The 10,213-nt window shown below is 46.5% G+C and overlaps 3 protein-coding genes across 6 annotated transcripts; 1 reads left to right on the top strand and 2 right to left on the bottom strand.

The window, feature by feature from the left end:
• Positions 1 to 1,204: 1,204 nt before the first annotated feature.
• LOC112461818 (CUE domain-containing protein 1-like) lies at positions 1,205 to 4,201 on the top strand. 4 transcript variants are annotated; one of them, XM_025027206.1, is made up of 5 exons: positions 1,205 to 1,528; positions 1,619 to 1,780; positions 1,870 to 2,242; positions 2,339 to 2,422; positions 2,514 to 4,201. In XM_025027206.1, exons 2-5 carry the CDS (start codon positions 1,646 to 1,648, stop codon positions 2,648 to 2,650), a joined length of 729 nt encoding a protein of 242 aa, XP_024882974.1. In that variant the 5' UTR covers positions 1,205 to 1,528; positions 1,619 to 1,645; the 3' UTR covers positions 2,651 to 4,201. The 4 variants fall into 4 exon arrangements, with proteins under 4 accessions (XP_024882974.1, XP_024882972.1, XP_024882971.1 ...); XM_025027204.1 differs by having other exon boundaries at positions 1,205 to 1,532; positions 1,622 to 1,780; XM_025027203.1 differs by having other exon boundaries at positions 1,205 to 1,532.
• Positions 4,197 to 8,082, bottom strand: LOC112461817 (WASH complex subunit 4-like). The gene is made up of 3 exons (XM_025027202.1): positions 7,922 to 8,082; positions 5,516 to 7,779; positions 4,197 to 5,418 (listed from the first exon to the last, which is right to left on the bottom strand). Exons 2-3 carry the CDS (start codon positions 7,741 to 7,743, stop codon positions 4,395 to 4,397), a joined length of 3,252 nt encoding a protein of 1,083 aa, XP_024882970.1. The 5' UTR covers positions 7,744 to 7,779; positions 7,922 to 8,082; the 3' UTR covers positions 4,197 to 4,394.
• Positions 8,083 to 8,340: 258 nt separating this feature from the next.
• Positions 8,341 to 9,991, bottom strand: LOC112461816 (60S ribosomal protein L23a-like). The gene is made up of 4 exons (XM_025027201.1): positions 9,906 to 9,991; positions 9,106 to 9,401; positions 8,772 to 8,899; positions 8,341 to 8,675 (listed from the first exon to the last, which is right to left on the bottom strand). The coding sequence occupies exons 1-4, from the start codon at positions 9,934 to 9,936 to the stop codon at positions 8,414 to 8,416; spliced, it is 717 nt and encodes a 238-aa protein (XP_024882969.1). The 5' UTR covers positions 9,937 to 9,991; the 3' UTR covers positions 8,341 to 8,413.
• Between the last annotated feature and the right edge of the window lie 222 nt (positions 9,992 to 10,213).

Raw genomic sequence — 10,213 nt, 5'->3', positions numbered from 1 at the left:
CAGTAGACCAGTGCGCTGTCTACTAGGCCACGCTCGTCTCGATATGTTGTGCAGTTGTTTTAAATTAATGTATTAATCCTAGATTCTATTTGTATTAATATTTAAAAAATTAAAAGATTTTATTTAAAAAAAGAACTATATATTTAATATTAAGCCTATTTTACCATGTTTATATAATACACTATAAATGTGTTAGGATACTGTCATAGAATATGATTCCGCATCGCTTACAATGTTATATAATGTTTTGTATAAATAAAAAAATAATGATATATATTAGAAATATCGAGATGAGATTACGTCGCGGAAGAATCCGTCGCGCAAGAGTAAAGGCAATCGTTTATTTAATCTTTTGGTAAATCTGAAGGAGAGCTCCCTCCTCACCAACATCATCCTGAACCAGTAGCCACGGAAGACTATATAATTGCTCTACTGAATATGGCATTATAAATATTTTGGAATTGCACAGAACAATATGGCTGCGTTCCTTTTGACGCTTTCAGCGCTGAAAGCGTCGCTCCATCTCTATTTGATATTCAATGTGCAACGGAGATAGAATAATGCTTACAGCGCTGAAAGCATCAAAAGGAACGCAGGCTATATAATATGTCATTGAGGTTGAGCGCTCAAGTACATCACGTGACCACGGGACATGCGCGCATGTGGTCGCGGAGCATGTCCGTAGTCGCTACATCGCGTCGGTATGACAGGTCTCATAACCTGATAGTCGTCAACTTTAACAGTTAATATTTCGTTTCGCGGGGCAGAGCGGGGCTTTTTTCTGCCAGATTCGTTCGTTTTGTGCAAAAACGCGTCGATTAAGCCTAAATTCAGCGAAATCGGTGAGGAGGGAGCTCTCCTTCAGATTTACCATAATATGATACAATATGATATAATGTAATATAATATGATACAATATGATATAATGTAATAATCTACATTTCTATATATACAATGTATGAAAAATGTCGCGTAAATATAACATAAACAATAACGATCCATGCAGATGTAAATCTTGAAATTTACAGCGTGATCCTGATGTTACGGCAACGTCGATAATATAGAAACCTGTCTTTTTCATCCTCGCGATGCGCATTGGCGCCAGGAGCGACGACCAATCGGATGACTGCGCAGATCAAAGGGCAGCCAATCGCGACGCTCAAACGCGGCCCGATTGCACGAGCGGCGAACGATCCCCGAAGAGTCTCTCTAGTTCCATGAAACCTCGCCACCTCGGACCTCGGACCAGCCGAGACGGGCCGAGCGCGGGTGTAGATTTTCACAGGTTGACACCTTCACGATGTTCCTGCCGTACGTTCGTACGATGACGTAAGCCGGCACCGGCGTCGTATACCAAATACACGCGTGTGCACGTCCATTCGACCGATTAACGATTCGGAAAGATGACACCGTGCTAATTCCGCTGATTGACACGTTACTTAAGAGCAACGACGACGCGAAGACCGGTGTTCGCAGGCATGGGCAACGCTCTCGCAGCTGTCACTTCTTGAAAATCCGTCAACAGGTCGTGAGTATGTATTTGTACACGTACACGAATAGATTACGTGCGTTCTTGATATGCAAAATCATGGCATTGACAGCACCGATTTCTTATCAGTAGCCTCGTCATTCCGAAAGCTTCACTATGGCCTCTGCGACGGAGCAGCAGCAGCAGCAGCAACAACAACAGCAGCAGCAGCAACAGACGACGCTGGAGTTTTATCAAGCGATGGCCGATTTCAAGAATATGTTTCCGCAGATGGACGACGATGTGATAGAGGTCGGAGCGTAGAAGAGACTATATTGACATACGACGTACTGCCATGTCGTCTTATTCTTTAGGTATACATTTGCACATTTCATTTGCAGGCTGTGCTGAGATCCAATCAGGGAGCTGTGGACACCACGATCGATCAATTGCTCACCATGAGTACCGACAACGAGAACGAGAAAATCAGGAGTGAGCTGGAGCAGAAGGAGGAACTTCCGAGCACCGCCAAGTCGCCCAGGAAAGACACCGGCAAATCGAGGAGCATTCAAAAGTGGCAGCCTCCGCTATTGGGACCATTGCCAGACACCTTTCTAAGGCTCCCCCAGCAAATGTCGGATGACGGTATTGACTTGGCGTATTCGCAAGAGAATTCCATGCTGGAGGATGAGAGGATCGCTATGTTTCTGCAGAACGAGGAGTTCATGGCGGAGCTCCGTTGGAATGAAGATTTTCTGTCCACGTTGGAACACGGTAAAGAATTGAAAAGAAATTGAAGATTTCGCAAAAGGGGGGTGCAGCTCGAGAGAGAGAGAGAGAGAGAAAATGGAACGCTTTTTTCTCTTGTAGACTCGAAGCTGGAGAAAGGCGGCAGCCAAACCGGTCACGACGACGAGGATCTGTTCAAAGAAAGACTGAAAAATATGGGCAAACGTAAGCAAATGAATTGGTATACAGTTGTTTAAATTAAAAGCTATATACGCGCGATTTATTTATTTCTCTAACGACGAACACCCCCTTGCAGTATCCCGACGTAAATTCGCGCAACTTACGAAGGTGTTCACTCGCAGCAAGAAACGTGGCGGCAGGCAATTGTTACCACCGACGGCTTCTTGCGACGATCTTTTGGACCCGGAAGAACAATCCAAACCTCAATCCTAAAGAGAGATCTATATCTACACGATCCTGTTGGAATATATTCGCTCTTGTCTTTCGTCAACGTGAAGACGGCAAAATTCAACGACATTTGCAGCTTAATATAATTTAGATGTCACATGTCGCGGAGAGAAGCATATCTATACCGTAACTTGCGGGACAATTACGTCAGGGATCGTGTGAGATATAAGTTGATTAGCGATTCTAGGTTTCTAGCTCACTCGACGGCTGACAATTAGCTACAGAGATAATGGAATTGCAAGGTTGAAGACCTGAAGGTGCGTCAGCGAGAAGACAAAAAAAAAAAGACTCACCGAACAAGGTGAATATCAAGGTAAAACGCTTGACGAAAGAATTATCAAAAAAACCCGTATCTCGGTAATTATGCAGGTACACGTAGGGATTAATTAATCTTAAAGCATTAATCAATCTTAGTGCATTAATTAATCTTAATGTATTTTCTAGTTCAGAGGACGCAGATCTGTTTCTGATAAATTCAGTGTGATATTTTAACGATGTTGTGACGTAAATTTTATTTTACATAGATTTTATATTTTGTTGTGATGTACGTTGCTTGCGATTATCCGTATTATTGCGTATTGTTGCGTATCATTGCGTATAATCGTTTGAAGACTGGCGCAAGAAAGTTTTTACAGAAGTCTATCGAGCGAGATGATCTCTATAGAATTGTCATTGGTATATTGGAAGAATACTTGATTCGAATTACGAACGGTGGGGACCGTTTTACGAAATGACGATTAAAACAAATGAAAATTTTTATTGTACGCAAAGTACGCGATGCGTTTGCTTTCTAGCATATACGGCTACGAAAGTAATTGATGTTGTGTATATAAATATATATATACGTCTATGTGCATCGTACGCCGATAGTGCGTGTTAATTAGGCACAATAGTTTATTGAAATTTAAAGAAAAACGCAACATCGACCCGGATTGAAAAGGAAATGTGATTCTTTTGTCAATCCGATTCTCGAAAAAATGAAGACTTGGTCTGGTGAAATAGACCGTTTAGTCATTGTTGAGATCTTAAAATCTCGGTTATACGCAACTCGTCGCGTCGCGTAAAAGAGAGTCACGGTCGGTCTCGCTCTGCGCGTACTTGGAGACACTACCGTGTCTCTCGATGATTGATTCGTTGGAAAAAAAAATGGATGAAGGCTTGTTATATTCTTACGAAATTTGCATTATTATAGATAATTTGCAAATGCCTTATATTAAATAGTACTTATCAGTTCAGTGTTGCGACGAGTAATTGAATTCAAAATTTTAAGACGACACCACCACACGAATGTTGGACGCCTTCATTCATTTATCCTTTCGATTCTACTTGCGATCGCGAGTGGTAATTGCACCTCCTTTAGACGTAAAAACCTAGTCATTCAGTCTAGCCATTATTTATTGAACAAAGCTCTGATATTGTAACGATATCGTGAATGTAGAAAATATTTATAAAAACGATCGTAGGCAGTCTAAGTAATTTACAACATGTGCTATGACGGCAAACACGTATGAGAATAAATCGGAAGAGATGCTGGAATGTGGGGATTATATTTATTCAAAATTTCAATCGCACTCAACAATTAGGAAAGAAATGGTTTCAAATGCACATTCATCTAAATCGTCGAGATCTGTGCTAACCATCTCTCTCCCAATAATCATGAAATCGACTTAACTAATTAGTGCTCAAGAGCAACAATATTGAAATATCAAAATGAGCAGATTGTCTTGCGCTACGTATCGGGTTGCTTGAAGAACACTCTGGCACCGGAAAGACTATAGTATAACAACTGGAATTCGGCGTTTCTCTCGGTGAGACGTTGAAGCGTGAGCGCCCTGGTCTGTTGGAGCTTCTCGTCACCGTTATCATCCTTGCGCTCTGCGGCGAGTCTCTCCTGGGCAACGTGCTGCTCCACCGTCTTGAACCAATGAAGACCGTCCAGCTCGGAGCTCTGATCGAGCAACGCATTGATGTAGGCGATACCCATGGCGAAGCCGTCGTCGGTGAAAGCCGCGCCGGTCTGGTTCTTCTTGAACATCTTCTCTTTGTTGGATACGGAATTGTCGACGAAGCTGAGCGTTAGCGGCGGCACGATGGCGTAGAACTGTTGCAGATGATAGGACTTGGCGTCGCGGAAAGCCGATGCAAACACATCGACCAGTAGCTTGAAGTATTGAATACCCTCGGTGAAGTTGCGCACCAGATCGTCGATGTCGTTCTCCAACCGTCTGGCAGCGGCCTGCGTCGTGGCGCTATAATTCAGTCCGCGACAGAGCGACTCAAACGGCACCGTTCTCTCGATATCCGGCAGGAAGGACACCGCGTTCGAGCTAGCGTGGAGGCCGCCGGAACGGATCAACCGCACGTAGCCGAGCGCGTTGCCGATCTGCGTGATCAGCTGTCGAAATTGATCCAGGTAGCTCAACCCATCGGCGGTCATTCCCAGTTTCCGGATACCCTTCTGAAATTTCTCCGCTCGTTCGTATGTGTATGGAGCGGCGCCCGCTTCCCGTTGCGCTCGGACGAACCTGATGTCGCGCATCAGCCGCGACTTGATGTGCTCGTCGAAGAGAAATTGCGAAAAGGTATGCAGCTTCACGCGCAGAAACTGGTAGACGAAGTTCACTGTGGTGCTCATGATACCGGTGCCGTGGGTGCGAATTGAGTTGGCGATGTGCCGGATGCCGATGGTGTTTAGATGCTTGTTGCCGCTGCTGTGTTCCACGAACGTCTGCGTGTTCAGGTTGTATAGGTACCTACGATGAAAGACGAAATGCGATATTGATTAATTTCGAAACTAAATATATCATAAATACAAATTTTTATAATATCATATTTAACAATTCTGATTACCTGGAAACGAACACGTGGATGTTGCGCATAATCTCTAGAGCGTCCAGGCCCTGCTCGAGAGTTTGCGTCGGCAGATGATCCTGCACCGTGTCCAGGCCCATCTTATAGCTGGCCAACGCGTGCATCGTCCGGTAGGTTCTCCAATCGTGCAGGGCCACTGTCGTCAGATTGTAAAACATATCGTTCAGGTAATGCTCGACGAATCTCTTCGTGCAGATCATGTTCTCGGCCAGTGGCAGCGGCGGGACTCGCACCACCCTGCCGCCGTCTTTCGCACCAATGTTGAAGGGATTCGTAGAGTCCAGTTTGAGATGAGCGTGCACGTGTAGTCGTAGGCTAGTCTCGATCTCGTGGCAGGCCGGTTTCAGGACGTTCTTCACCAGGCTCTCCCGGAGTTCCGCGATGCGTTTTACCCTCAGCTCAGCAAACTCCTGCTCGCCCACGGCGCTGTTGAAGGCAGCGAACAGATGAGCAATGTGACAGACGCCGGTATTGCCGTCGACGACCGAGGAGAGATAGGCGGGCAACATGTTCTGATGATGCAGCAGCAACGAGTAGTCACCGTGCTCGTCGACCAGCTCGTACAACTCGGCCACGGCGTCGTAACTGTCCAATAGGAACCGCAGCTTTACCACGTCCTCCTCGCGGAAGGTGTCGGTCAACTGGGTAGCGCACGCTAACGCGCAGCGCACTATCAGTCGCCTGTCCGCGCTCGCTGGACCGCCTATCAGCCGCATACTCAGCCCTATCAGCGATAGCGCGTCTAGCCGGTCCTTGCTGTAACCCTTGTCCCTCTGAACGAGAGCCTTGCGCGCCGTTTCCAGCATGACTAGCATGTAGTAAGCTAAATATTGCAACACCTGCGCCTGCGATTGCACCACGACCGGCCCGAGCGCGTAGAACATCGTCTGCAGGGACTTCTGCAGTTCCATGAGCCTGCAGATCAGCTGCACCGTGCCGCGATTCATCGGCCTGGACAGCGAGGCGTGTAGATTCGTCACGAACGCGACGATCTCCCGCATCTGGGACAGCAGTGCCAGCAGGTCCGTCAGCAGCGTACGCTTTTGCCCAATGTCCGACACCTGGAGATTGGTCCTCGTGACGATGCTCTGCATCTCCACGCACCAGCTCGTCCCTCGCTGTATCAAATTGTTCACCGTGACCGGCAATCTCTGCGTCCTCGCCTGCAGAATCTTCTCGCCCAGTTGCGGGCCCAGCACGGCGTTGCCGGTCTCCTTCGGCACGACGTCGCTGAGGAACTTGCTCGGCACCCACATCACGTTCCCCACCAACGTGACTGCGTAGAATCTCTTGTTGGCCTCCGTCACCCTCTTGATCAGCTTCCTGTCGCAAGCGCCGAACAGCTTTATCACCACAGCGACGCCGACGTTGGCCCTTATCCAGTTCCTATTCAACGCGGCACAGTCGTTAGACTTGCTCTCCACATCCGTGATCATGTTCTTCAGATAACTGACGATCTGCTCGCTCATGACCGCGCCCTTGTTCACGTCCATCACGTGCTCGATCGCCTTCAAAAACATATTCTTTCGCAGCAGTTTCTCCTGCAGATCCTTGAGCAGATGATCGAACGTCTCCAGCTTCGTCCCGGCGACGCCAAACTGCGACGGATTGTGCATCATCGAGCGCACGTGCATCCTGTACTTCTTCCACTGGTCCAATATTGCCGGTTGAGCGTCGACGATCTCGTCGAGAGTCACGAGGATCACGAACAGATCTATGAAGCCTTCGAGCAGGACAGGTAAATAGATTTCGTGGACGGCGCCGGATAGGCTCGCCAACTGTTGCGTGGTCAGGTGCACGACGACCGACATACGATTGGTGAAAACGGACAGATCCAGGAGATCCGACAGTAGTTTGGCTACACCGGCAAGATCGTCGTCCATCCTTTCCCCGTGGGCGAAGAGCTTCGCATAAAAGCCAGCGGCTTCCACCTTCAGCAATCTGATTTCCCTGCACGTTCCCGCTACCGCCGCCAGCAGCTTGGACAGCACCTTGTTCTCCATCTCCACCAGGGAGAGGATGCCAATGTCCTCTGTCGTTTTGTAAACCAGGCGCAGAGGACCCTCTATAATGTATTCCAACGTTGAATCACCCTTCCAGGACTTCTCCAACAGATTCTCAAAGAACTCTCCGTACTTGCGCAGGTGCATGGCACCTGCAGCCTTGTAGATGCTCTCATCTTTCTTGGAGTTCCACGTCGGTGTCATATTTTTTATTTACCGAACCTGCGACTCCGGTGATCTGTGATAATTATTGGACATTAATTATGATATTTTGATGACCGATACACGTATTATAAACTTATAATAATATAAGTAACTTTATATTAGAACTCTCTCTTTTATTTTTTTTCTTGGCAAATTTATTTGGCATGTAATAACTTACCATATACGCGTATTAATATTTTTATATTACTTATTTTATGTATTCGAACTTAAATAACAACACAACATTATTCTGTTTTTGCACAGTATGTAACCCATCTCATTGTTGTTCCATCCAACTTCAGCTTGCTTCAGCTGACACTGTCACACGAGACATTTGTACTCTCGAGGAGGCGGCTAATCGGCTAATGCAACATAAAGCTAATAATTGCGTCCTACTACTCGATAGATGGTAATATTCTCGAGAAATATCAACAGCCGATATTTCCCACCCAGTTGGTAAAAGTACGTATCTTACAAATACTGACAAAAAAAATCAATTTTTAACCCTTCATTGTTTATTCATATATATAAAAAAAAAACTTATATAATAACCTCTTCTCATTATCTCAAGCAAGGGTTGTGAAATAAAGTCCAATCTGTCCGCAGTGATATTTTTATTATATCAGTACAAGACGTAATTTTTATTTCTAAACAGAAAGAGAGATAGAAATTATATGATGCCAATTTTGTTGGCGACGTCGAGTGCGTCGTAGTCGCGCGTCAGACGCACGTACGCCTTCTTTTTGCCGTCCGGCCTGATCAGGGTGTTCACCTTCGCCACGTCGACGTCGTACAGCTTTTTGATCGACGCTTTGATGTGATACTTGTTGGCGCGGGTGTGCACGATGAAAACGAGGGTGTTGTTGTCCTCGATCTTCTTCATCGCTGCTTCCGTCGTCAGCGGGAATTTTATGATGTTGAACGCATCCATGCTGAAACAAGTACCAGAGACGTGTAACGATAGGTTCTCAGAAGAGAGATTTATTTCTGGGATTTCCGAACGTGGTCTGGAATTTGTTTGTTCTTACCGATTTCTGTTAGGTACAGATTTGCGTGGATATTTCGGGTTTCGCGGTGGCCTGAAGGTTTTCGGCCTGTGGAAATGGACGGACGTCCTGATCTTCCGTACTCTGGAGCCATGAACTCCCTTCAGAATCTATCAAGTAAGAAGTGTGACTGTCAGATCAATGATATCTAATACACGCTTGCACGTAGCGTGCTCCGATAATGTCAGTACTGTGTTAAAGTTATTTTCACGAATTTCAAAGAGATTCCCACACTAAAATTCATCATTAGAAAAAAAAACTGCTTTGCTTATAGCGAGATAAATGATTTTTAGCATAATATTTTTGTTTCAAACACCTTTTTCTGCGCCTTGAGGGCCTTCTGAAGCGGAGCTGCCGGCTTTCCGCCCTTCGGGGTCTTCTTAGTAGCCTGTACATTTTTCTTCGGCTTGCTAATCAACGGCTTGCTGGCGAGCTTGAGCACAGGCTTCGCCGCGGGCTTGGCGGCTGGTTTGGCGGCAGCCGCTGGTTTGGCAGCCGCTGGCTTCTTCGCGGCTGCAGGCTTAGCCGCGGGCTTCGTCACCTTCGCGGTGGACACCGCTGCGGCTGGCTTCTTCTCAGCCTTCTTCTCGGCCTTCTTTTCCGCAGGCTTACCTACGGAATAGAGCAATACAGAACTGGTTCGATAATCGAATAGGCACAATGAAGGGAACGAGGGTCGAAAATGTATTTAAGATTTGCATTATTTTCAAAAACAGTAACGGATGAAACTTGTACTTTCATCCTCTGGTTCTCTACTTCCATCTTCATAGGTTAGGTTATGGTACACGCGAATGCGGCGTCGGAAAAATCGTTGCCGAGTACGTCGCGCAGCGGATGCAACTCAAGGAAAAACAACGAATAAAATTACGACGAACGTTTCTTCGTGAATCGTCGCGATTGTCGCGAACACGACGCTGTGGAAAACACACGGCTCGATCGACCACATGGTCACGGGCCGCGTCGCGTTTCCCGATCCCGAACCACGCGACGTCGTTGCTGGTCGTTGCGAAGTCGATGCGTTACATCCGCGTTGATCGACGCGGCGCCGTTTATCGCGGAAAAACGCACGCTCGGTGGGAAGAGGAACGAACGTGGTAAATTGTTTTGAAACTCTACCTGCCTTCTCCGTGGGCTTCTTCGGAGCCATCTTTACTGGAAAAGAACGACGATGACGGAAGCGCGGAGCGTCAAAGGATCTGGCTACCGCCGCTACCGCGCTAGTCGTTGATCGACGAAGAAAGAAGAGGGCGACTCCGCCGACTCCGGTCAAATTCCGATTTCCGATTGACCTAACCTAACCTAATTCAAATTGGTAGATTCGTTTTTCAAGTAAATTTTCTGATTATGGGTTGTTTCAACCCGTAAACTGACTAATAGTTAAATCATATGTCTATCTTTGCCTAATTTGAAGGAAAAACAAAGAT

The sequence above is a fragment of the Temnothorax curvispinosus genome, unplaced genomic scaffold, assembly GCF_003070985.1.
Source record: "Temnothorax curvispinosus isolate PA1 unplaced genomic scaffold, ASM307098v1 QBEX01011839.1, whole genome shotgun sequence".
NCBI lineage: Eukaryota > Metazoa > Arthropoda > Insecta > Hymenoptera > Formicidae > Temnothorax > Temnothorax curvispinosus.
Note: the sequence above shows the minus strand (reverse complement) of the source record. Positions and strands in the feature narration are given on the sequence as shown.